Source organism: Cynara cardunculus (assembly GCF_001531365.2).
Source record: "Cynara cardunculus var. scolymus isolate 2C chromosome LG 3, CcrdV1, whole genome shotgun sequence".
Classification (NCBI taxonomy): domain Eukaryota; kingdom Viridiplantae; phylum Streptophyta; class Magnoliopsida; order Asterales; family Asteraceae; genus Cynara; species Cynara cardunculus.
In genome coordinates, this window is record NC_037530.1 from 30,477,280 (window position 1) to 30,500,561 (window position 23,282).

Here is a 23,282-nt window from a genome sequence, read left to right on the forward strand (position 1 = left end):
AATTTGACATGAAATATTTTTCTTAATTTAAATTTATTTTTTTCATCAAAACAGCTTGAAACTTTGATGTTTGTCGATTTTGGTTTATTGATATAGGTTTTTTGGAAAATAATTAATCAATATCAGATTTAATAGGATGGTTCGAAAGTCAAACAGATGGTTCGGTTTCGACACTAATAATAACAAATAAAGTCATCGGATGTGCCCACCGTTGATAAATGGGTCCAAGTGAAGGACAATTGTGCTGCATTATGGAGTTGATGTCAAATCTCAACGGGTTCATCTAGCAGTCAATCATTGTGGTTCAGGTTTTATCAAGTACCAAGCTTGATTCTCGTTATGTGTTCTTAACTATTTTTGATGCCCACATCTGTTAACCTAAAAAACTTAAAGTTTGTCGGTCATTTAAAATCAACTCTTTATATAAATTGCATAAACTGGTTACACGAAAGCTATCAAATAAAAATATTAGTTGGAAAGGAAACATTGTCAGAAGACTCGAATGTCACCTAATAATATATCGATTACGTAGTTATATCACCTCTACTTTTAACAGTATGCTAAAAAGTTTACAAATTTGCTAATGACTGAAAGAATGAGAGAAGAAGGTACCCTTTCAGATTAACATAGTCCTTCAGATGATTGATGTCGATTTTGCCTAAGAAACTATCATTTAGAATTCATTTCAAAATGAGTGAGTTGTAACATATGACAATGATGACCTTTTTATAGTCATCATGCATTAAACTGTTGTCCATCTGTAACGCGTGTCTTCATCTGATTTTCTGATAAGCGCATGCTTATACTCCTCATTTCAGCCTTTGAAGGTGATGTAGACGTTTCTTAACACAACCCATTCTTCCATATACAAAGGGAACAATAAAGAAAGTATGTTATTAATAAAATAGAACTTTACAACTTACTTTGCTTGACATGTCGACCATGTTCCTATACCAGGATAAGAGTTGGTATAGTTGGCGAGCCAAACTTGTTGGTTAAGTTTTCACTCCATAATTGGCTTGCTAGAAGTAGTATTTGTCATGCTACTTTTGACTTTATCTTATATTGATCTTCATTCGGCTAGATGACAATCCAATCCACTTTGGTGACTATCTTGGTCTCACTTCAACTAGTCGCCGATTTACTTGAAGGCCTTTTGTTCTTAGATCAATACAGATAATTACAAGACACTTGCAAAGGAAAATTCCTATATTTTTAAAATTATAATATTTGATCATCCAAACTGTACATTCAAAATACTTATCAAACAGTTATTTTTCATTACTACTAAATCGTACAAAACTTTTTAAATTATTAAATTGTTCTATTAATTTATTTTACATTAGTTATTAATAATTTATATTATTTATCAAAGATATCATTAGCGTAATCCAACCATAAACTTATTTGTTAGGCATAATACCGAAAGAAAAGAAGAAGTGTTATGAAAATAAAGAATTGGTGGTATGAAATGTTGACGAAAATCTATGTCAAATTGTACGCAAATCCCGATTCTAGAATTCTAACAGGAATTAAACACTAAACAATTATTCGAACGATTAATTTGTGATGGAAGGGACGGGGTGGAGAACTCTATGAATCACGAAAGCCTGATTAAGCAAAGAAATAATTCACAACTTTGTGAAATCTAAGCATCTCCTCAAAGAAAATTAGGTATGAGAAGATAAATTTGTATATCGCTTTCGAGCAATGTAAAACAACTCAAATACACCCAAAATCAGTTCGATCAAAAGTACGAAAAATAAAGAGTTTGGGTGGAAATTTTCAACTCTGTAGCTTTGTACGAGGCTCATTCGGTATAAATGGATCATTAATGGTGTATACACAAACTGTTAGGACGATATTCTCTCACATTTCATTCAAGTCGCTGATTTACGATCATCACTATGACTAGTGTTTTAGCTTAAGGAGATAAAAACGTGCTTACCGGCAACAACCCAACATCATTGAATCAAAGGTATAGATTCTATACACATAACACCAATATCTACATAAAGATTTATCATCAAATACAATATTTAGTTTGTTTTAGTTATTGAATATTCTGACTTTTGTTATTTAGGGGCTCTTTGGGATTGTTTATTTGAAACAACTTATGTTTTTCTACAAAAATACTTATCAATTTATTATAAGTTAGAAAGTTTTAACTTCTTCAAAAACTCCTTATTACTGATGCTAAGTTGTTTATTCAAACACTAAAAAATGTTTATTACTGATGTTACACCGGAATAAGTTAATAAGTTGTTTTAAATTGAGATAGGGGTTTTTAGGTCAACGGCTTTGCCTCTTTGTTTTGAAATAGTTGGCAAAATGGTAGTTTTTCATAAGGGAAAATTGTATTAAAATGGAACCAACTTCCACCTGATTCCTATTTTGGGGAACCAACTTTCAAAATCGTCATTTTGGGGAACCAACTTTCAAAATCGTCATTTTAGGGAACCAACTTGCACCTGATTCTTATTTTGGGGAACCAATTTGCAAAATAATTATAGAAAAATAACTAAAATTCGTTTTTTTTTTTCAAAAATTAATGCAATAAAATCTATTTTTCATTTCAAATCTCGTTTTTTTAGTTCAGATATCAAATTGGAGATTTTTTCAAAAAAATCCAAATTACCACAATAAAAATTGTTTTTTACTAATGCAATAAAAAATCAATTTAATAGAAAAAATTAATTGATGCAATAAAAAATAAATATTAAATATAACATTCAAGATCTTTATATCTAACCAATCCGTATCAATATTAAAGTTTAAATCAAATTTGGCAAATCAAACCAAAAGTTTGATAAAAACCTTGAAATTATCTGTTACTTGTTTAACAGATCAACCAGCAACTTAAATAAACAAAAAGTTTGATAAAGTCCCTAAATAACGATTTTAAAAATTAATTCTCCAAAATAAAAATAATATAAAAATTGGTTCGATGAAATTTTTAGAGATTTCATAATCTTTTGACCGGTTCAATCTGATCCAATATTTCAGACCGGTTCAAGTAAACCTTCATTGTATAATCCAAGCCTAACCGCCAGTTTTTTTATCCGATCAAAATTCAAAGATTCGGTCTAGATTTTTGGAAGCATTCGTGTCGAAAACCCAGATAAAGTCAATCAATCTCCCTTTCCCTCCGCCTGTGGATGTGCAGACACTGTCTTTAGCCAAAAAATTTGTCATAAAATTTGAGGTACAACTGTTTTACTTGCTTACTTTGCTGCTGATTCTAGCGTGTAATCCATATGTTATTCAATACCAGTTAAGTCATTTTCATTTGGGTATGAAGAGGATTTTGAATTTTTTGCTTCCACTCCTTGTGGGAAATTTGTTATTCGAAGGTTGGGATTCTTGGATTATCTCGCTTGTTTTTGCTGATGATGATTGTGGCTTTTTGATAAAATTTGTTTTGGATTGGGGATGAACATAAATTTACAGCTTTCTAGATTCAGCTATGATCAATTTCTATGAAGTTCCTGTGTTGATTAATGGGGTCAATCTTTGATTTGTTTGAGTTTTCATCTGTTGTTTGTCGTTTATATCCGATTATGGCTTCTTCGTGTCTTAATTGCTTTCTGTATTTGACTTTCTTGCTATTGAATTATTTGGCCTTTTGCCTTTACTTTCTGTGTTGATTTTGTGGGTTGCAGATTCAACTCAAATCAAGTGAATAGCATCCACAATCACACTAAATTTCACTTCAAGATCATGCAAAACAACATAAAAATTGATGAATATTAGATGTTATAAACGAATGAACATGAAACAGTTTCATTTGGTCTTAGAGAAAAGAAAATGAAAGATATGATTGTAGATCTCGTTACAGTTTGAAAATGATAATGAGACCTAAGAAATGGAGGTGAATACCTTATTTTTTGAGCTTATCCCAAAAGCCCGTTAAGCTAGCTTTTGAAAGCCTACTTCACTTCAGAAAATACCTTTTTCCTGTTAACCCCCTCTATTTTCCTTTAGTCTGCTAGTTTTTATTAAACATGACTAGTATATCATCTAACAGCTAGCTTATCAGCTAGTTTTAACCTACGTAACTAGTTTATTAGTTAATAGCTAGTTTATGAGTAACATGGAAGCCAACAATGGAATTGCGGAAGAAACATGGAAGCCATATGCTAACTTCTTCCCTGTAACCACCATTCAGTAACCTCGAAGAAACATGGAAGCCAACAATGGAATTGCGGAAGATATTACCGAAGTAAAAATCCATTCCTTGAGAATCTTGAACAGATTAACAGTTTCCCAAAGGGTTGGATTACTTGAATCTTTTTTCCGCTCTTAATATGCAGTTAATAGGAAACACCCCTATGGTTTATCTTAAAAAGATGGTGGATGGTTGTGTTGCTCGCATTGCCGCCAAATTAGAGACTATGGAACCCTGCTCAAGTGTAAAAGATAGGTGAACTTTCTTTCTTTGTGCTGATTCATTAAGCATGCAATGACTGTATCTCTAATTAAACTGTCAACGTGTCCGCTATTTATTTTTTAAACAAATAGGATTGCATTTAGTATGATTAAAGATGCAGAAGACAAGGGTCTGATTACCCCTGGGAAGGTTAGATAGTTTCTTTGACCAAGATGGTCTTCACCTTCTTATACAACTTAATCTTGATGCAAATCTTTAATCAATGGATTACTGTTTCCTGAAGACGGTGTTGGTTGAGGCCACCAGCGGCAATACTGGGATCGGGTTGGCTTTCATTGCAGCAACTAGAGGTTACAAACTTATTCTAGTTATGCCAGCTACTTATAGCATGGAAAGAAGGATTGTTATGCGGGCTTTTGGAGCAGAGTTGTGCATCACAGATGCAGCCAAGGGCATTGATGGTGTTTTTCAGAAAGTCGATGAAATAGTAGCGAAAACGGCCAATAGTTATTTTCTTAAGCAATTTGATAATCCTGCTAACCCAAAGGTATTTCTGCACAAATGCTAATCTTGGGCTTGGAGAGCCCGAAATAGGCTATAACTTGTTTTAAGATGTTCTTTTTTGTATTACCTACAAAGAAAAAGGAGAAGATGTCTGAATATTCGTGTGAATGATGGTAATCTTGCAGATTCATTATGAAACAACCGGACCGGAGATATGGAATGGCTCTAAAGGGAAAGTTGATGCTTTCGTTTCTGGCATAGGGACAGGTGGCACCGTGACTGGCGTGGGGAGGTTTCTTAAGGAGAAAAACGCAAACATAAAGGTGATCTTGTTCTTGATTTCAAGATACAAAAGTTTGGGGCATGGGTAGTTTTAGAGTCCTATATCGGCTAGACTTGAACCATTTCTCCTCAGTATATGTTGGAATCTTCCTTTCCTCAAACGCTCTCTTGGAGAGTAATCTCATGGGGTTCCATATATTCTCATATGGTATCAGAGCCAAGGTCTACCATTCTAGAGACTCTAGCTCCCTCTCAGTACTCTGGGACAAGGACTCTTTTGTGGGGTTCCTCATATTCTTACAGGGAGAAGAAAATTTTAGTTTCTTTCTTGTTTCTCATAATTCGTATATAGGTATATGGTGTAGAGCCAACTGAAAGTGCTGTACTAAATGGAGGAAACCCCGGTAAGTGTATTTGTTACTTTCTTGGCTTATATTTGGTGCTTTTAATTCAATTAAACTTTCTTGAAAACCCGACGATAAATGGGGTTTTAGGACTATATGCTTGATTTCATTAAGATTTATGATCAACAGTTCCGTCTGTTTTCTTGAAAAGCTTCATTCTTTGGAGTGTCTCGTTTGTGCCAATCATTTTTGCATCTGGATTCGCTTGCTTCTCTTTATTTCTGAACTTGAACGAGTGTTTCTATGCTAAATACTGTGAAGATTTCCTTTTGTTGGTGATGAATTATCATCTTAATTTGCATTCACTGATGAAGGACCTCATAAGATCCAAGGAATTGGAGCGGGCGTTATTCCTGATGTTTTGGATGTCAGTGTTCTTGATGAAGTTGTTACGGTGAGCATGGAACTGCAAATCTTTTCATATAAATGTATCCGTAACCTTTTGATGCTATTTGGTTTGAATCTGTTCAGATATCTAGTGAAGAAGCCATTGAAACTGCTAAGCTTCTAGCACTCAAAGAAGGGTTGCTGGTATATATGTTCATATACAGAATGTTACAATTGTTTAGTTTTTCTTTAAGATTTATAGAATTTTTGGTTTTATTTCAATAAATTCATAGGTGGGGATTTCATCCGGGGCTGCAGCAGCCGCTGCCATTAGAATAGCAAAACGACCAGAATACGCTGGAAAGCTCATCGTTGTAAGTTAATCTCCCTCGAGCCTCGACTTACCATTTCATTATATTTTTCCAAACAGTTTTTGCATGGGTTATCAAAAAAGAAGCAAATTTTGGCATATTCTAAAATCCATCCATGTTGGGTCAAGTTTCGTATATGTAATTCTGTAAGTTTGCGAACAGGTGGTTTTTCCGAGCTTCGGGGAACGTTATTTGTCGACCGTGTTATTTGATTCGGTGAGGAATGAAGTCGAAAACTTGCCAATTGAATGAATTCAAAGAGAAACAACCAACCAACCAACCTCCATTGTGAAGATGTAGTTTGGAGACGCAACATAATGTTGCTATATGCATTTTGATAGCAACTTAAGAAAATAAGTTTCCTTTTGCTCTTTAAAAATTCAATTTTTTTTATAGATATTTCTAAAGATTACATGATTTTAATTAAAAATTCATCTGAATACTTTGATTAAAAAATATATATATATATATATAGATATATAACTCAAAATGAGATCTTAATTAAATGTATGACCTTCTGACCTATTAAAGAAAAACTGACTTTACTTCCATGATCTTGTCATGGAATGGAATTAAGGTTATATGCCTTAAAATTGTCTTCAATGCATAGCGCATTGCAATATTCATTTTGGGTCGTTTCTAATATCGTGAATTTAATAGAAATATCATTTAAGATGACATATCTAAATACATCGTTTTCTTTTCGTGACACTTGAATATCCTCGTTTTATGGCGTAGAAATAGCTTAATAGCTAAACATATATTTAACAGAGTGTTTTACGTACTCATGCAATAACAAACATTTGAGTTTTATGCTCAATTTGTCCCAAATAAGCTCAATTTAGAATCCTTGGAGAAAAGTGCATAGTTTTCATATAATTTCCAAAATACCCCTATGAGTTGAGTATGCACAATCACAATACAAAACAAAGTATGCTTTAGGAACCCACCAAAGGTTTTGTGTTTTGATGGATCCTCCATGTTTTTATAAATTCGGTACTCGTTAGGGATGTTCAAAAACCCGATCAACCCAACCCAACCCAACCTAATACAAAATACTCAACCCGAGTTGTAAAATTTTCAAACTGTAAGTATTGGGTTACTATTATTTGAACCCAACCCAACCCGATGTCTAATCGAGTTGTAAAATTTTTAAACGTTAAGTATTGGGTTGATGTTATTTGAACCTAACCCAACCGATGTCTGATCGAGTTGTAAAATTTTCAAACGCTAAGTATTAGGTTGATATTGAGTTACTATTATTTGACGTCGATATAATACGGTTTTATGTGGTGTTGAGAATAATGTTTTTATTTTTGAATAAAATATAAATTTAAAAATATTATAAAATTTTGAAAAAAAATATACCGATATGAATATTAAATTAATTTTTTTAAAAGTTTTTGTGTTTTGGTGTAATTTTCTTAATTCAAATTTTTAAATATAATTTAATTTAGGTTTAGTAACAAAGAAATTTAATTTATGTTTAATAATATAATTTTTTATAAAGATAATAACTAAAGTATTATGTTAGAACTCAATGATTATACTAACTATATTTTAGATTTTTTATATTTAAAATAAGATGTTTATCTAATATTTGAACATGTTTATCTGTAGTTAGTTACACAAATCCAAATATGAAACCTTAATAAGTTGTACTTATACACAATTTACTTGTAATCATAAATTTTAAGTAATATGCATCAATAAGCAGTATTTCGTGCATAAAAAATKGTTTTTAAGAATTTTTGTTAAATGTTTTATAATATAGCATAGATAAATTCATAAGGTGACCATTCCTGACCTTCCAATGCTTTTTTTCCTTCTCTGGATTTAATCTCGAGATAATACTGATTCGGTATGATTACTGCTAAAATCATTTTTGGGTGTTAATACCCAACCCCTTCATTGAAAGGGTATAATATTTGTGGGTATATGAACCTTTTTTTTAAATCCATGACCTACCACGAAAAGAAAACATAGTGTGAAACTTCCTCAGGTTGCATTTTCAGATGTAATCCACTTTACAAAGTACATAAGGTGGCATTCATTCATTCATTACTCAATCTTCTATGGAGCCACGTGCTTAAGTTAGACACTGTTTTAAATAAAATGTAGAGTTTTGAAGGAAAGGGAACCACATCCTTTCTAAACCCAAATCAAAGACTCCTTCTACACACTTTACTCGTTATACTTTATCGTCGTGGAACCACCATCTCGTCTCCTTTGGAGATCTCCCGTTTCTACAGTTCTTCACGTAGCGTTCATCATCAGCCGGTCGTTGCTGTACCATCAATAAACATATAAACCATGTGTCATATCAGTTGCATTTTACATCCACAGAAGAAGCATTGTAATCAGAACATCGACATTTCGGTTTCTTTTTGGGAGAGGCAATGGTAATAAGAGAACACGAAGCACGGACCTTGGAAGTGGAGCTTGATAACATGGAGACAATGCTTATGCATACAGAACTGACAGTCATGGCAGGGGACCATGAATCATACAAGATATCTGCACCAATATTAAATTAGCAGGATGCAGTCACAATACCATCCAATCAAAGACCAATCAAAAAATATCTTCATACATCTAAGGTCACACAGGATAACTTTATTGGTCTGCTCAAGGCTTAATCCAACAATCACAAAGTGACGAAAAGACTATAAAATCTTGAGGCAATAGCTGATAATATTCTATGAACAAAATGAACTGAACTTCACTTTACTATGACCAACCTTGCTTGGGATTTTTTCTTAACACAAAAAAAAACCCCGAGTACTCCCACCTTCGCTCATTACAATCTGATTTTTTACAAGGAAGATGCAAATGTAAGGATAAAATGGGTGCTAGTTCATTTCCTTTCTTTTTCCTTCTGTAGGAAATAGAGTCCCCTAAAGATTTTGTGATCATATACAGCTTGAAAAAACCCTTTCATCTTTTCAGTTTTCCTCCTCACGTTTATCTTTGGATATTCTTGATGCTTCCAGACTCATGCTCTAGTTAATTTACCAATTACCACTAAAAGCATGGAGCTAATCAGGTGGGTGTTTAATCGCGAATACGTTGACTTGACATGTTCAATCTAACCAAAAGGAATGCTTAACCTGTTGTAGCTTAGTGACAATACTAAATACTCTCCATTCCCCAAAGATTACAAGATTTGACTCTACACACAAATCAATAGTAGTTGCTGAAATGTCTGAAAGCAAACTTGCAATTAACTTTAACATTCAAATTAAAACGAATCATGTGAACCAACACGAATCGCGACTACTTTTCTACTTCAGTCCCATAATTAGAGTCAAATATCCTAAACTCGTAAAAATTGTGGATATGTGATTGTGGGGACGGAACATGATGCCTTGAGACATTTTCATGAATGTGGACTCTAATTCTGGAATGGAGTAATAATTAATTACTAAAGAGAAAATAGGTATGTCACAAATCTTGAGTGAAAGAGGGAAATTCAATTTCCACATCCATAGAGAAAAGAAGAAACAGGCAGCAATTAGTGAGTGAATGCTTAAGCACTGGTATATCAGACTCGTATTTTATATTGGTATCATAAATGTGAATTGGTAACAAAATGATGACTGATAAACAAGCTATCATCTATACACAATAGAGGGACTGACCAACCTGGTGCCCGTGCAAAGAGAAAAAAGTGAACATCATGAACTATAATTCCTCTGATTTTTCTACCAGCAGGTGCACACTCATCACTGTCGCCCTCCTTTACCTCAAATCCTAGATTACAAGTAAGTTGCAGGCACTCCGTCTACAGATCTCTACTACTGGCAAAGTGTTGGCTTCAGAATGAAAGAAAAACTGTATGCCATGCTACACTCCAGAAAGGCACATACTCGATCCTAGTTTGTCTCTCACAGTCAATATATCAACTTCAAGTTCTGAATGTTACCCACAGAAAACAACTTCAAGATTACACCATTCATCAACGCTGTTATACCACATAGACGATTGTGCAAGTTTATGCCAATATACATCTTCATCAGAACCCGGTGAACCATATAGCCAAGAGAAACCATAATTCACAATGTATATGCATGATAACCATTCCACAGCAAATGGCTCTGTTATAAATTATAACAAGAACATTTTAAGCATGGTGGGAAACTTCACTGAAAAGTGGCAGGTGTAGAAATTGGCCTCGTTGTATCAAACAGAAAGAGCCTTAATTATGAAGGTATGATTGTGGTCACATCACCAACTATTCTTTGAATGATTTACCTTGAGCAAAATACTTGGTTTCAGTTGTTACTCTTTTACAGGTCAGGACCAACTGAAGCTTTGATCCTCGGACCTCCAACATATTACCACCTTATGAACAAGCCAAAAACCACCAAGATGAATGCTTGATGACCGGTAATTCAGTCTCCTACAACATGGCAAGCATATATGGCTATGTGACTCTATCACTTGCAACCCATGTCAGGTGTCTTGGGGGTGTGGTTCTTTAGGGGTTCACAGCCCATGTGGCTTTGATTATATCCCCAAATTATTAACCATAAATACATAGGGATACAAGAACAAGGACATGCATGAAGAAGCTTTAGTATTTATTTTTAGAGAAAGGAGATGAAAATGCATAATAAAAGAAGTTAAAACAGATGCTAAAAAAAAGTAAACTCAAGTTCATGACTGCAAAAGAGGAAAACAAGACGACATGTGTTATTTTTTTTCCGACAGTGTCCAGTAATATAGACACACGAATTAAAAGTTATAGCATGATAAGACTTAGGTTCTATTGTATCTTCCATATTTCATGTATTAATCATGAAATACTCTTTTTCTTGTATCTTCCATATTTCTGTTGATATGATTTTAGATTTATGCACACACACACATTTACACATACATAAACACAGCCTGATTGCCTGAATCTTCTAGAGTCTCTGAATCCTGATATCCATGTATTACGGATCTGTATCCGCATACATGTATCCTTGAAGCGTAGGTATATATGGCCTAGAAAATTCACATAATTCAAAGATGATGGGAGAGCAGGATACCGGTGTCCATTATCCTATTAATTGCACCCCACTTATTTGCAGACATAAAACACGTGGAAGTTGAAGCCACATAACCCTAGAGTATGAGTTGAAGGCAAGGATTCACTTCAAACCTTGAACTTGTTAACTGGGTTACCGGTTTAATGACTGACAGTATGTAGGCATTATTATCATATGAAAACACATCAGGGTAAGAAAACTACAAAAGGCGTCCACAGTATCCAAGTAACAACAATCTGTGCCAAAACAACTTACATAGGTTGAACTATATGTTGTGTGTCAAGCACGTGGATAAGTAATCAAGCGACACAGGCAAGTTGAGACATGAATGCGTGAAATCCCCACAAGCAACACTTTGTGGTGGGGACTCCACACATTTTAGGGCTTCTTCTATCTTCCTGCTCACACAGCTTATCCAAAATCCTTACTTCTGTTAATTGATACTTGACTATATATGCATTTTCCAACATGTGAACAGTTAGACCATGCAAATAGGTAAGATACATATACCCGTGTTCTTATGGGTATGAGATAATGCCATAATGGACCTGTTACCAGTTGCTACCGTAAAGGGTAACCCAGGGTACCCGAAATTTCTATCTTTTTTTCATTCGTTGAAGGCCACAAGCTATTTCATTTTAGATACTACATGTTGAATATTATATGTTAAAACTTTTTGAAAATCAAACCTAAAAGGTTAAGGTCGATTTCATTTAGGCCATTAAACATTTTTCTCTGGGTCCCATCGCACAATGCAAGAAGAAATGAAGATAAGATGGTGTTTCATTTACTTGATGCAATGAGAAACGAGGATGAGCTACAATATGAAGAATGTAAAAGATGGTATCGGTAAATAGAACCCAAAACATATACCATTTTAAGTTGCACGATATCTAGCTTTAACTCAAAAAAATTGGTTACAACTTGGAACATCCACTAACAAGTAACACCCTCCCCACCAAGGTCGATACATCCATTCATGTTTATGCAAAAAAATCATTCTAAAATCAAATGTTCAAACCTATAACTATCAACTGCAAAGATAACCTTCGACAAAAGAAATCTTTCAAATAAACAGTTTCTATCATAGAATCCCTGAGGCTCGTTCAAAATACCAACCAATACAAATTGAAATAAATTCGTCGTCAGGCAACAAATCATGCTTCCGCCACAAAAGAACTTGCCAAATATTTCCATTTTATTTATCAGATGCTAAGCAGACAAAAATCATTTTTCTAGCTTCACTGAACAGTAAACCAAAGTCATTGTTCTAGCTTCTCAATGCAGCCCCTAATAAAACAATTGAGCATTAACATCTTAGCTTTCTGTGGTTGATTATGCGTCTGATCTAGAATGTGGCACAATAGAGGCTGCTCCATGAAGATGTTATAGTAGGTCCAGATAGATGTGTTAACCTTAAGGCTTAAGCACATAGGTACTCCATAGGCCTTGGCCTAGTGGCCACCTCCTTCCGTAAATGCCTTGCCTTGGGGGTGCCCACCCGGGTTCGATTCCAGGGGAGGACAGGTTGTCTTTTCCGGTGCTTGCTTATGAGGTATGGCAAGTAGGGTTCACAAAATGTGGACCACGGGGCCATGAGGTCCCCGCCAATAAACCTTTAGGTACTCCATAGCACAACTGTTCGTGGAATATTGGTGTCTGATATGTGTTCGACACAGCAAAGTAAATCTTTGAGAAGTATGCATGTCGTGTTGGTCAGATATGCATCTCTTTTAATGATTATTGCAATTAAGACAGAGATTTTCAAAACTAAAGAAGAAAACTTTTCAACAAAGTAGACTAATTTAAGAAATGCTAACAATTCAAGTGGGACCAAAACTTTAAGATAGTGGGAGTATTATGAAAGAAGGCTGAAGGCATTGAACATTTCTAACAAAGCATGAAGTGTTATTCGTCCATAGTATGTTCTAGAATCCCACAAAAAGTCAGAAGTAGGATCATGTACAAACTATTATATGTAATACGTATACTAGTAGAGGCAATCTGTCAATGCCACACGTCTCGGTCTTTCCGCCTGTAGATGATATAGATGATAATTCCCAAAAAGAAAAATCACAAAGTGGCTATGGTAGCATTCCTTCTTTTGTCTTGCCCATATAGGTTAATGGCTTTCACTTCTTTCATCAATCCGTTTATCAAAATCCTAGTTATTTAAGATCTATCTTAGAACAGACTTCATCTAAATCCATATAAATGGTGTTCAACATTTTTTACTACAGTTTAATATGGCCATCCCAAAGTTTACTTGTTGGTAACAATCTTCTCTCAAGTCACATGGCATGTCCAATTGTCCATCAATCTGGTACAGTACGCAGGCATGCCATGATGACCCCCTAAGTTCATTATTACTACTAGCCTCAGCTGAAGTAGTTCACACATGGAAGCTCAGCAATAATGAGTAAATTACTTGAGAGAGTGGGTTCCTTTTGAATTGCATGATTCAAATTCATGATTTCAGTTTTTCTAGCTGTGATATTATAAGCAAACTAATTGCCTTTTCTTACACCAACAGCTAAAAGTAGCAAACAGAACCATAAACAAGCTTTTGAGGGTTGAACATTTTTATAGTTGTTCCAAGGACAATGGATAGGATGCCAATAATATCGCCAAATACATGGAGCAACGGCAATTTGGTCTCATCTTAACTGCTAGGCTAAAGCATTTTTAAAATAGATGAAAAAGGTAAAGAAAAACAAATGAGCTGACCAGAAAATAAAGGTTAAGAGACAAACCTAAACAAATATGACCATTGCTATAAATGTGCGGATGAAGTGGAGCTGGAGGAATAAAAATAACCTGTCCAACCAACAGAGTAAAGCAAATGAAGATCATGATTACATGGAAAAAGAAAAGATGCTTAACAATTAACATCAAACTGAAAAAAAGAAATTGATTGAAGTGCTTATAAACACTCCTAAACTTCTGCAAGCAGCAAACAGACCAACACAGTAGTCAAAATCAATTACATCATGCATACCAGTTTACGTGCTCTCTTTCAAAATATGATATCCATGTTATATATGAATGGCTTAACTCTCTGAAGTTTTCTTTTTAAAAAATTTGAGAGCTACACCTTAATTGTAAAATGAAAAGAGAAAAAAATAGTAATTGGATTTTAATTGGTGTTATCACCTTAATTATAACCGCTTCTATGTTTTCCATAATTGGATTTTCTTGGTGTTTTTCTGGTGTTGAGCTAAATGGAAGTAGACAAAACACACATTGCTAGAAAAAGGTAAAAACGCTTGCAATCAAAGTTTTCAAAGAAAAGGTATAGAGCATAGAGATCTAACATTTTCTCCTCATGCACATAAAAAGTCACCTAAGAAAATGGCATGAGAATTAAAAGTATGGTTAACCATGATCCTTCAAATATTCCACATAGCAGAATTTCTACCTTGTACGATTGATTTTAGGAAACATGACGACAATATCATTGTGACATAGTAAGAATTATGATGGTCCAATCATAGAGAGGAGACATTATAAGTGGGTTGCTTAAAAAGGAAGACACTTCTAACCAGGTAACCAGAACTCCACAAACTGCATATAACCAGTAGACCATTCATTTGCAAAAGTAGACCAATTGGATTGGGGTTGGAATTACTTACCTTTAAGGAATATTCTTTATTCATCTAGATATCCTTCTACATCGAACACCCCCCCCCCCCCCNCCAAAACAAAAAAAGAAAAAAAAGAAAAGAAAAACCCAATACACAACATAAACTTTTCACTCACAAATTCTACCATTTCCTTCACTTCCCTTAAATTCTGATAGCATAGGCATCACTCTAAAACTTCTCTCATCCCCCATCCCAAGCCCCCAACTCCCCATAGCCCGCATTAACACCAAAATTAACTAAGGACAACAACTGAAACCAAATATTTCAACGATGAACAATATTTTATTATCGGAATCATTAAATCAAGATAAGGTATGTCACCTGTGGCGCTTCCATAGGGTAATGCTCAGGAAAATCAACTTGCAGTTGGAAAGTTTCATTAGCATACAGAGTCCCCGGTGCACCGTTGACCTCAATGACCCATCTTTACGCCAAAAATCAAACAAAGGAAAAGAATTAACTCCCAATTCAAAATAAAATTAAACTGAAACAGTCAAAACAAAGATTAATTGTGACCTCACCTTTGGAGATTATCAGTGACTTTGTGTTTGAATCCAGCAGGTGGATTGACCTGCCATTCCATTAGCTCTTTCTGGAGACGATTCGTTGCGATCTTGCTTAGCGTCTACAATTAAGCCAACAAAGAGTGATCATCACACAAATAATCGTCCCTCGATCAAAAAAAATCTCAAATTGAGTCGGAGTTATTCAAATTAGGGATGCACGTATATACATATATATACAATTACAGATTTGTATACATTAAAGCATATAAAAGAGGAGGAAAAGATTTAGAGAGAGAGAGAGAAATAAGAAACCTTGCGAGAAGAAGCAGAAGGGCTCGTCATGGCTTCTAGAGAGAGGGGTGTGTGTTTCTGTGTCTATATTTTTGTGTCGAGAGGGCTGATAGTAATGCTTTTGCATTTCCCACTGTAAAAGTGAAATACTTTTATTTTTGACCCAAATATTATATTTATTTAGCAATATGAACCCTAAACTAAGGTAACTTTACAATTCTACCCCCAAGAAGCTACAATGATGATAAGTTTGATCATTATGATTAATATTTCGAGTTTTTATTTTTCTTACAAAGGTAAAATGGACGTTGTACATGGATTTCCAAATTATTTTGCAGAAAATTCCAATTTCGAATAAACTTAGGGGGTTTTCTGTAAATAATACTACCAATGGGGGGCGTTAATAGAAACTTGGATTTCCTTAAAGTTGGAACTCGTGATCAAGTGTAAAAAGTCAAAAGGTATGTGTCGATCGGACGGCTAGAGTTCGTCTGCTGGGAACAGACTGCGTGAGTTCTACGGTGGTGCCAAAGATTATTTGCCACGTGTCATAGTAATGTTCCGTTCCGTCCTTTATTCCAGAAGAATCTAGTTATTGCCCCCATTATCTAAAAAAAAAGTAGAATATAATTCAAAGTTGTGTATAAATTAAAAGGTAATATATTTTAGGGTTAAATGCATGAAATAATAATTTATTTTTATAAATTTTTTTATTATAGTATTTTATTTTTGTTTTTTTTATTATAGTAATATACTTTCAAATTATTTTTTATTAAGGCATTGTATTTTAAAAATCTATCCATAATAGCAATGGGTAACCTGTTACCTTTTAAACCGGTTAACCCTTTGACTTTTTTGCTTGTGTGGCTTTAATGAGATGATGTGGATGACACATCATTTTGATAACTTAACTAAAATTAAAATAAAAATCTATTTCAAATTATTATTAGTAATTTTTATTTTTCATTGCTATAATCTAAAAAAATATTTATTTATTTTTTTACTTTTTTCTTATTAAGTTGCATGCAAATTAAATATTCCTAGAGATATTTATTAGATAAACATGAAACATTATTTTCAAGATATATTTTGCTTGTAAAAAAATGTAACTTTTCCTATTTTATGTTCTTCAAATAAATACATATCTTTTGAAGTTTTTTCTTAAATATTAACGAAATAAATTGTTATCTACAAAAAAATCTAATTAATTTAATATATTTATACGTCAAGTAAAAAGTTTTTCAACAAATATAATATATTCTTTAAAAAATAATATTTTTTAGTAAAATTATTTTCCTTTTTTTTAAAAACACATATTTTTTGAAAAATATTAGCGAGATAAGTTGTGTTCTACTAGTTTTATTGATATTGGTATATTAATGAATAATTTATAATTTATTTAATACATTTATTAAATAACTTGTAAAATATCTAAATATTAAAATTAAAATACGGTGTTTAATAAGAACTAGTAGATGCTATAATAAAATAGTTTTGGAAGTACATGATGTAGTAAAAAAGTTACATCACTATAGTACATGTGGACAGCCTACATAGACAATGAGGTGGCATGGAAACCTAGTATARTGGGTAAATTTAAATCAAAAGATTACTCAATGCTATAATGGGTAAATTTTTCAAAGTACAATATCCTAATAAAAAATAGTTTGAAAGTATATTGCTGTAATAAGAAAAACTGAAAATACAATGCTATAACAAATAAAATTATAAAAGTAGATTGCTATTTTGTGCATTTTGTCCTATATTTTTAACAAAATAATTAAAAATTGTTTTTTTATTTATTAAATTTATGAATTATGATCAGCTTAATCAATATCTTATAATTAACATCAAATCCCAGACAAACTGAAAACCAAATTTTCTACAACAAATGTTATTGTAATACGGTGGGTATTTTTGTTTTTTCAAAATTACCTTTTAATATCTCTAAAGTTTGATTCATTTAGACATGTGTTTTATTTTTAAAATAAGAATTCAAAAACTCTAAATGTTCTTTGAATTTTAAGTGATATATGTATCCTTTAATACCACTTCATCCTAATCTGTCCTCTATTACATGGTTCATATTTTAGAGGCTGGAAGAGATTTATTAGCAAAAACTATTCATCTTTTATACTTTTGTAAAAAAAAAAAACTATTTATCTTTTATATTTTTACACTAGTTTATCCGATTTAGATTTCAGAGTTCAAGTAAAACAATCTTACTGATCCAAATTTCAGATTCAGGACCACCTCTTATAGATCAGAAGTGAAATCAGACTTCAGATTTTATCATCTTTTAAAAAACAAACACCACCTAAATGATTTTTTAATTAGCATAAATAATCAAATAGTTATAATAAGTAACATAAACTATTTAACTTTTGTTTAATAAATATTTTTTATTTTAAAAAATAGTAATTAAATGTATCGATTTACACATCCAAAATAAAAGTAGCTTCTTCTCTTTTATTAACATGTATATACAACCCGCTATGCAACCCGACTAATCACAGGACAATCACCTGCTTTGCAGATAGCCTGAAGTCACCGCATTTGAACCTCCGTGACCACAAGAGGATTTTTATTCCTTCTTAGATTTGAACCTGAAACCTCCTGGTACTTTTGATCTTTGGAGCCAAGCTCAAACCAATCAGGCACCATTCTTATGATTTCTAAAAGTAGCTTTTGATGCTTAGTACAAAATTATTTTACTTACGTAAATTTAAATTAGTAATGAAAACGAAAGTAATATTAAGCATACAATATTTATTAAATGTTAGAACATCAAATCAAAACATAAAATAAATCATTATCTATTCGTCTCTCGATTTTCATCAAAAATTCCTTAACCGATCTGAGATTGCAAACGGTCGTTATTACGTACTCTTTTATGATTTTGGAATTAGTTTTTGTACTTAATAAGAAGACTTCCATAAATGTGATGAAATTTACGTCACCATCTATCATCAAATTGATAAATATAAGTATGACATCTATTTTCGAAAAAATATACAACTACAACTACCCCACCTTAAATATATACGCACTCGACAAAAATGTTGGATATGTCATTGCACGACTACTATAAAGACTAATACAAAAACATTTCACACTATCTTCTGTATCACTTAAGATTTAGATATATTTGTATTACCCGATAAAGCATATTTTATAAAGTTTTAAAAACAATTTTTAATACATGAAGTACTACAGATTTATACATAAAATCTTAAAAACAACTAAGAAAGCTTAATGTACTGCTTTTTTAAAGTACTATTTTAAAAATCTTTTAATTACAAATGAAAAGCATATTGTAGAACTTCTCAAAGCTTTTGGGAATCTCCCGATTTGACTATTCGTTCTCCTGCTTTACTTTCCCCAAAGCTTCTCTTCCCGAGATGACTATTCATTCTAACGGTTTTTTGATCATATATTGATTAATGGCTTGTATCGATCTCCTTCAACCTTCTCAGTAGTTTTTTCCTTCAACCTTCTGTTTGAGTCATTCTCCTACTAGTATCGACGCCTTCTATCAATCTTAGTGGTTCAAGATAAGCTTCTCTTTTGAAATCAATTGCTTCTCTAGGATTTTGACCTTTTGATTCACTTTCAACCTTCTCCTGATTTGTTAGTTTGATTTTACAGCATTTTTGGTTTCTTTTTTCGATTTAGCAGCATTTTTGGTTTCTATATTTGATTTAACAGAGAAGTCAAAGAAAAGGAAAAAGAATAATCAAACTTGAAGATGAAGAAGTCAAAGTAGTACACATTTGTGTGTTTGATAAAATTAATGTATAATTTGCATGATATTACTGCATATATGATGGTAACTTTACCCTATGAAATTTGGATAACCATTCAATGATCAAGGAAAGACATAGATGCAGTTGTTTTGATAAGAATGGTTGTGTGATATACACGTCGGCCAAAGGATTATGAGGCTCTAAAGATGGGAACTAGGGTTGTGCTGAAATACTGTAATAGGATTTGAATGAGTTAAAAATGGACTATGTACTTTATAATATAGATGTAATAGATCTTGGGAAGAGGTTGAATTTTTGTTGCTTGAAAATGAGTGTTATAATTACAAAAGATTTCTTGATAATTATTTCACATATTTATGAGTAAAAGTGGAACTATTTTTATATAAATTCTTCATTATAATATATTGTGGAGTAAAATAGATGATTATACATATTCATACATTTATAAGTGTTGGAAGATTAATTCAATTTGCAGTTGTTTTCTAGGTTTGATATAGTCAAATATGGAGAGTCAATTCTCTAGTTGGTTTCCTGATTTTTAGTTAGATAGGTTGTGAGTTTGTTATCCAGAGCATTTATCTTTTTGCCTATTGTACTGCCTATGTAAGGCATCTGCTTGATTCAAATAAATAAAACAAGTGGCTGAGTAATCTTTCAGTTTCTTCTCTGTTTGCTTAAGTATTTCCAACAATCTGGTATCAGACCCAAGTTCCCTTTTCTTTGTTAAATATGGCAGCAAACCTATCTACGGTCAATGTGGCATCACCACAGATTCTAGTCTTCAAAGGTGCATCTTATGAATATTGGAGCATAAAATTGAAGACGCTCTTTAGGTCTCAAGATCTTGGGAATTAGTCGAGAATGGGGGTACTGGAGGAAGTGATGATGATGCAAAATAGAAGGAGAATCAGAAATGGGATGCTAAAGCTCTATTTCTCATCCAACAAGCAGTGGATGAGACGATTTTTTCCCGTATTGCAACAGCAACCACAACAAAGCAAGCTTGGTCAATCTTGAAAACCAATTTCAGGGTTCTTCAAAAGTAATTACTGTGAAGCTTCAATCCTTTCGTCGGGAGTTTGAAACAGCCAGGATGAAAGGAAATGAATCTGTTTAAGAGTACTTGGCAAATATTTCTTCTCTAGTAAGTCAGATGAGGACCTATGGAGAAGTAATTGCTGATGAAACTATAATTGCTAAAGTTTTGAGAAGTCTATCCCCTAAGTTTGATCATGTCGTAGCTGCAATTGAGGAATCAAAAGATCTGTCAACGTTCTCCTTTGATGAACTAATGGGTTCTCTACAAGCTTATGAAGTGAAGATCAACAGATCAACAGAGAAAGATGAAGAAAGGGTATTTTAGATTAAAGATGAAGGCGACTTGATATGTGTTGAGAATTTAATACATAATGCATCCGTTTTACGTCTTTCAAGTTAAAATTAGTTATTTTTCGTTCCCACTTTGAGTCATTTTAATTTAGTTCTTTATATTTCTTGTTATGGAGCTAAAATATTGTGGTTTAACTTGTTGGAGCATGAAAATATAAGCTAACAGATAAATTTTTTGTAAAACAGCCTAATGCTTCAGCATTTCATCAGCAACCACCTGCTGTGCACACGGTTGCACAAGGAGCTTAACGATTAAGCTGCTGATTTTTGGTGCTGAATGGAGGACAGCCAGATGACAGCTGGAAGATCTTAAAAATCTGGAAAGCTTGGACCAATGGATAATATTTAGCATAKGATYCMTTTTTGTATTAAACTTTGGGTATTAACTYTTGGATAATGTTTTTGTTGTTTTGTGCTCAACTCCTTGTATAAATAGGAGTGTTTACCTACTTGTTTAGGGGGCCATTAACATACATTACACTTCAAAATTAGCTAGTTAGAGCTGATTTTTGAAGAATCTTTTGTGAAGTTCTTCAAGTTCTTGAGTTTTTAAGTTTTCGTCTTTAATTTATCGTCTTTCATTTTTCGCTCTTTATTTTACGTTCCTTTACGATTATTGTCATTTACATTCCGTCATTTACTTTCCGCAATTTATTCTCTTGTCTTTTATTTTCCCGTCATTTATTTTCTCGTTATTTAATTTATGTCATTTACGTTTCTTGTTATTTACATTTCCGTCATTTACTTTATTGTCATTTACTTTACGCAATTTATAATTATGTCTTTACTTTCCGTCATTTATTTTTTACTTTCCATCATGAGTAGCTAAGCGTTTATAGCTTGGGTGTGAGACGGAAAGGTGAGATCTTCAACCCGAACGAAAGTAGCTAAGTGTTTTCGAAAACGGCATTTCATTGTTTCATTCGAGTTTTTATAAAACCAAGCACACTTCTTGACGGGTTGATCACTTGAAAGTGTTAAAGTGCGATGGCCTTAGAGATAAGCCATCATTAAGCACGTCAACTTGGATGACATAAGAGGTAGACTTGAGAAAGTTGCCGATAAGGAGACTTATCATTTATGTTTTTCAAAACTTAACTCCCGACGGGTTTGGTCGCTTGCCAAAAGTGTCAAAGTGTGATAGATTCAGAGATGAACTATCAAGAACACGCCAACTCGAATGATATGGGAATCGACTCGAGAGAGTGATTTTTTAACAAAGAGATTTGTTTATCCATATATTTTGAAAACACCATCTTTTCACTATCCCCGGTCCAGACACCACATAGAGATATGGGTGGAAAGCTATAAGATAGTGAAATGGTGAAGTCTGAGAGGAATGCCTTCAAAATAGATGGTGGAATTTAGTTTCGAAACACTGCTTGYTGTAGCATTGCTACAGCATTGGCTGCTGGAAGTTGTGTTTGGGTCTCACCTTAAGTCTTACACCCTTGCTTCTTTTATATATTCTGTATTCTRTTTAGATTAACCTTAAAACCAGAGAAAAGTCTTCAAAATCGTCATCTGAAATCATCTCTTTCATTGGACTCTAATCTAACTTCGGCTACAATCCCTGTGGACGATAACTCGGTACTTGTACCACTTATTACTTGGAAAGACGACGTTGGGCCATCTTGTATACTTGCTTTTTGGCCTAATTTCATGAGTCTAAAGGTGTGAAATATAACCGACCAAGTTTTTGGCGCCGCTGCTGGGGATTGGCAAGCTAAAGTTTTTTTTTGAGTAAAGTAAAAGATTTGATTTTTCTTGTTCCGTTTGTATTGTTTTTAAAAAGTGGTGCATGCCAAGAACGTTTCGTGATGAATTTTTCGAATTTGATCCAGACATTGAGAGGACGTTTCGCCAAAAAAGGAGGGCCCATAGAGCATTTCAAGCTCTACTCCCGCCCAACATGGCATTACCTCCTCCCAATAATCCGGGAATACAAAATTTGGAAAACCAACCGCCAATTTTTGGGCAAATACCACCWTTCCAGAATTTTCACCATGAAAACCCACATAATGAGAATGATAATAATTTGGACACCGAATCAGATTCTACTGAACACCTAAGGGCTCAAACTCCAAATATCATTAATCTGGCAAATTTAAAGAATGGAAGGATCATGGACTACGCTATCCCGGATTTTGAGCAGTTGAATTCTGGGATAGTCAGACCACACATGACCGCTCTCCATTTCGAGCTAAAACCGATCATGTTTCACATGTTACAGACTAATGGACAATTTGCTGGACTGCCCTCAGAGGACCCCCATTCTCACTTAAAGTCTTTCATGGAAATCACAGATGCCTTTCTAATCCCAGGAGTGTCAAATGACGCTCTCAGACTTACCTTGTTTCCATTTTCATTA

At 33.5% G+C, this 23,282-nt stretch overlaps 2 protein-coding genes and 1 pseudogene across 3 annotated transcripts; 2 read left to right on the forward strand and 1 right to left on the reverse strand.

Annotated features, from left to right (window-relative positions):
* The first annotated feature begins 3,050 nt into the window (after positions 1-3,050).
* Positions 3,051-6,585, forward strand: LOC112508726 (cysteine synthase-like). 2 transcript variants are annotated; one of them, XM_025113435.1, is made up of 11 exons: positions 3,051-3,205; positions 4,169-4,222; positions 4,314-4,423; positions 4,522-4,579; positions 4,674-4,937; positions 5,080-5,217; positions 5,529-5,580; positions 5,895-5,974; positions 6,052-6,111; positions 6,201-6,281; positions 6,441-6,585. In XM_025113435.1, exons 2-11 carry the CDS (start codon positions 4,184-4,186, stop codon positions 6,528-6,530), a joined length of 972 nt encoding a protein of 323 aa, XP_024969203.1. In that variant the 5' UTR covers positions 3,051-3,205; positions 4,169-4,183; the 3' UTR covers positions 6,531-6,585. The 2 variants fall into 2 exon arrangements, with proteins under 2 accessions (XP_024969203.1, XP_024969204.1); XM_025113436.1 differs by having other exon boundaries at positions 3,055-3,273; positions 6,441-6,530.
* Positions 6,586-8,261: 1,676 nt separating this feature from the next.
* LOC112510107 (probable ubiquitin-conjugating enzyme E2 16) lies at positions 8,262-15,856 on the reverse strand. The gene is made up of 6 exons (XM_025115409.1): positions 15,777-15,856; positions 15,480-15,583; positions 15,280-15,382; positions 14,068-14,131; positions 8,707-8,795; positions 8,262-8,565 (listed from the first exon to the last, which is right to left on the reverse strand). Exons 1-6 carry the CDS (start codon positions 15,804-15,806, stop codon positions 8,470-8,472), a joined length of 486 nt encoding a protein of 161 aa, XP_024971177.1. The 5' UTR covers positions 15,807-15,856; the 3' UTR covers positions 8,262-8,469.
* A 4,819-nt stretch (positions 15,857-20,675) lies between these two features.
* The window catches only part of LOC112509135, an 8,072-nt pseudogene continuing 5,465 nt past the window's right edge, over positions 20,676-23,282 (forward strand).

Bases quoted from the DNA above. Each gene is read 5' to 3' on its own strand.
- LOC112508726 (XM_025113435.1), top strand. From the start codon at position 4,184: ATGGAAGCCAACAATGGAATTGCGGAAGATATTACCGAA. The intron at 4,223-4,313 runs GTAAAAATCCAT...CTTAATATGCAG, and splicing joins TTGCGGAAGATATTACCGAA to TTAATAGGAAACACCCCTAT. The intron at 6,282-6,440 runs GTAAGTTAATCT...GTTTGCGAACAG, and splicing joins ACGCTGGAAAGCTCATCGTT to GTGGTTTTTCCGAGCTTCGG.
- LOC112510107 (XM_025115409.1), bottom strand. From the start codon at position 15,806: ATGACGAGCCCTTCTGCTTCTTCTCGCAAG. The intron at 8,796-14,067 runs GTTTGTCTCTTA...ATATTGGTGCAG, and splicing joins CAATGGTCATATTTGTTTAG to ATATCTTGTATGATTCATGG. The intron at 8,566-8,706 runs GTCCGTGCTTCG...TTGATGGTACAG, and splicing joins TATCAAGCTCCACTTCCAAG to CAACGACCGGCTGATGATGA.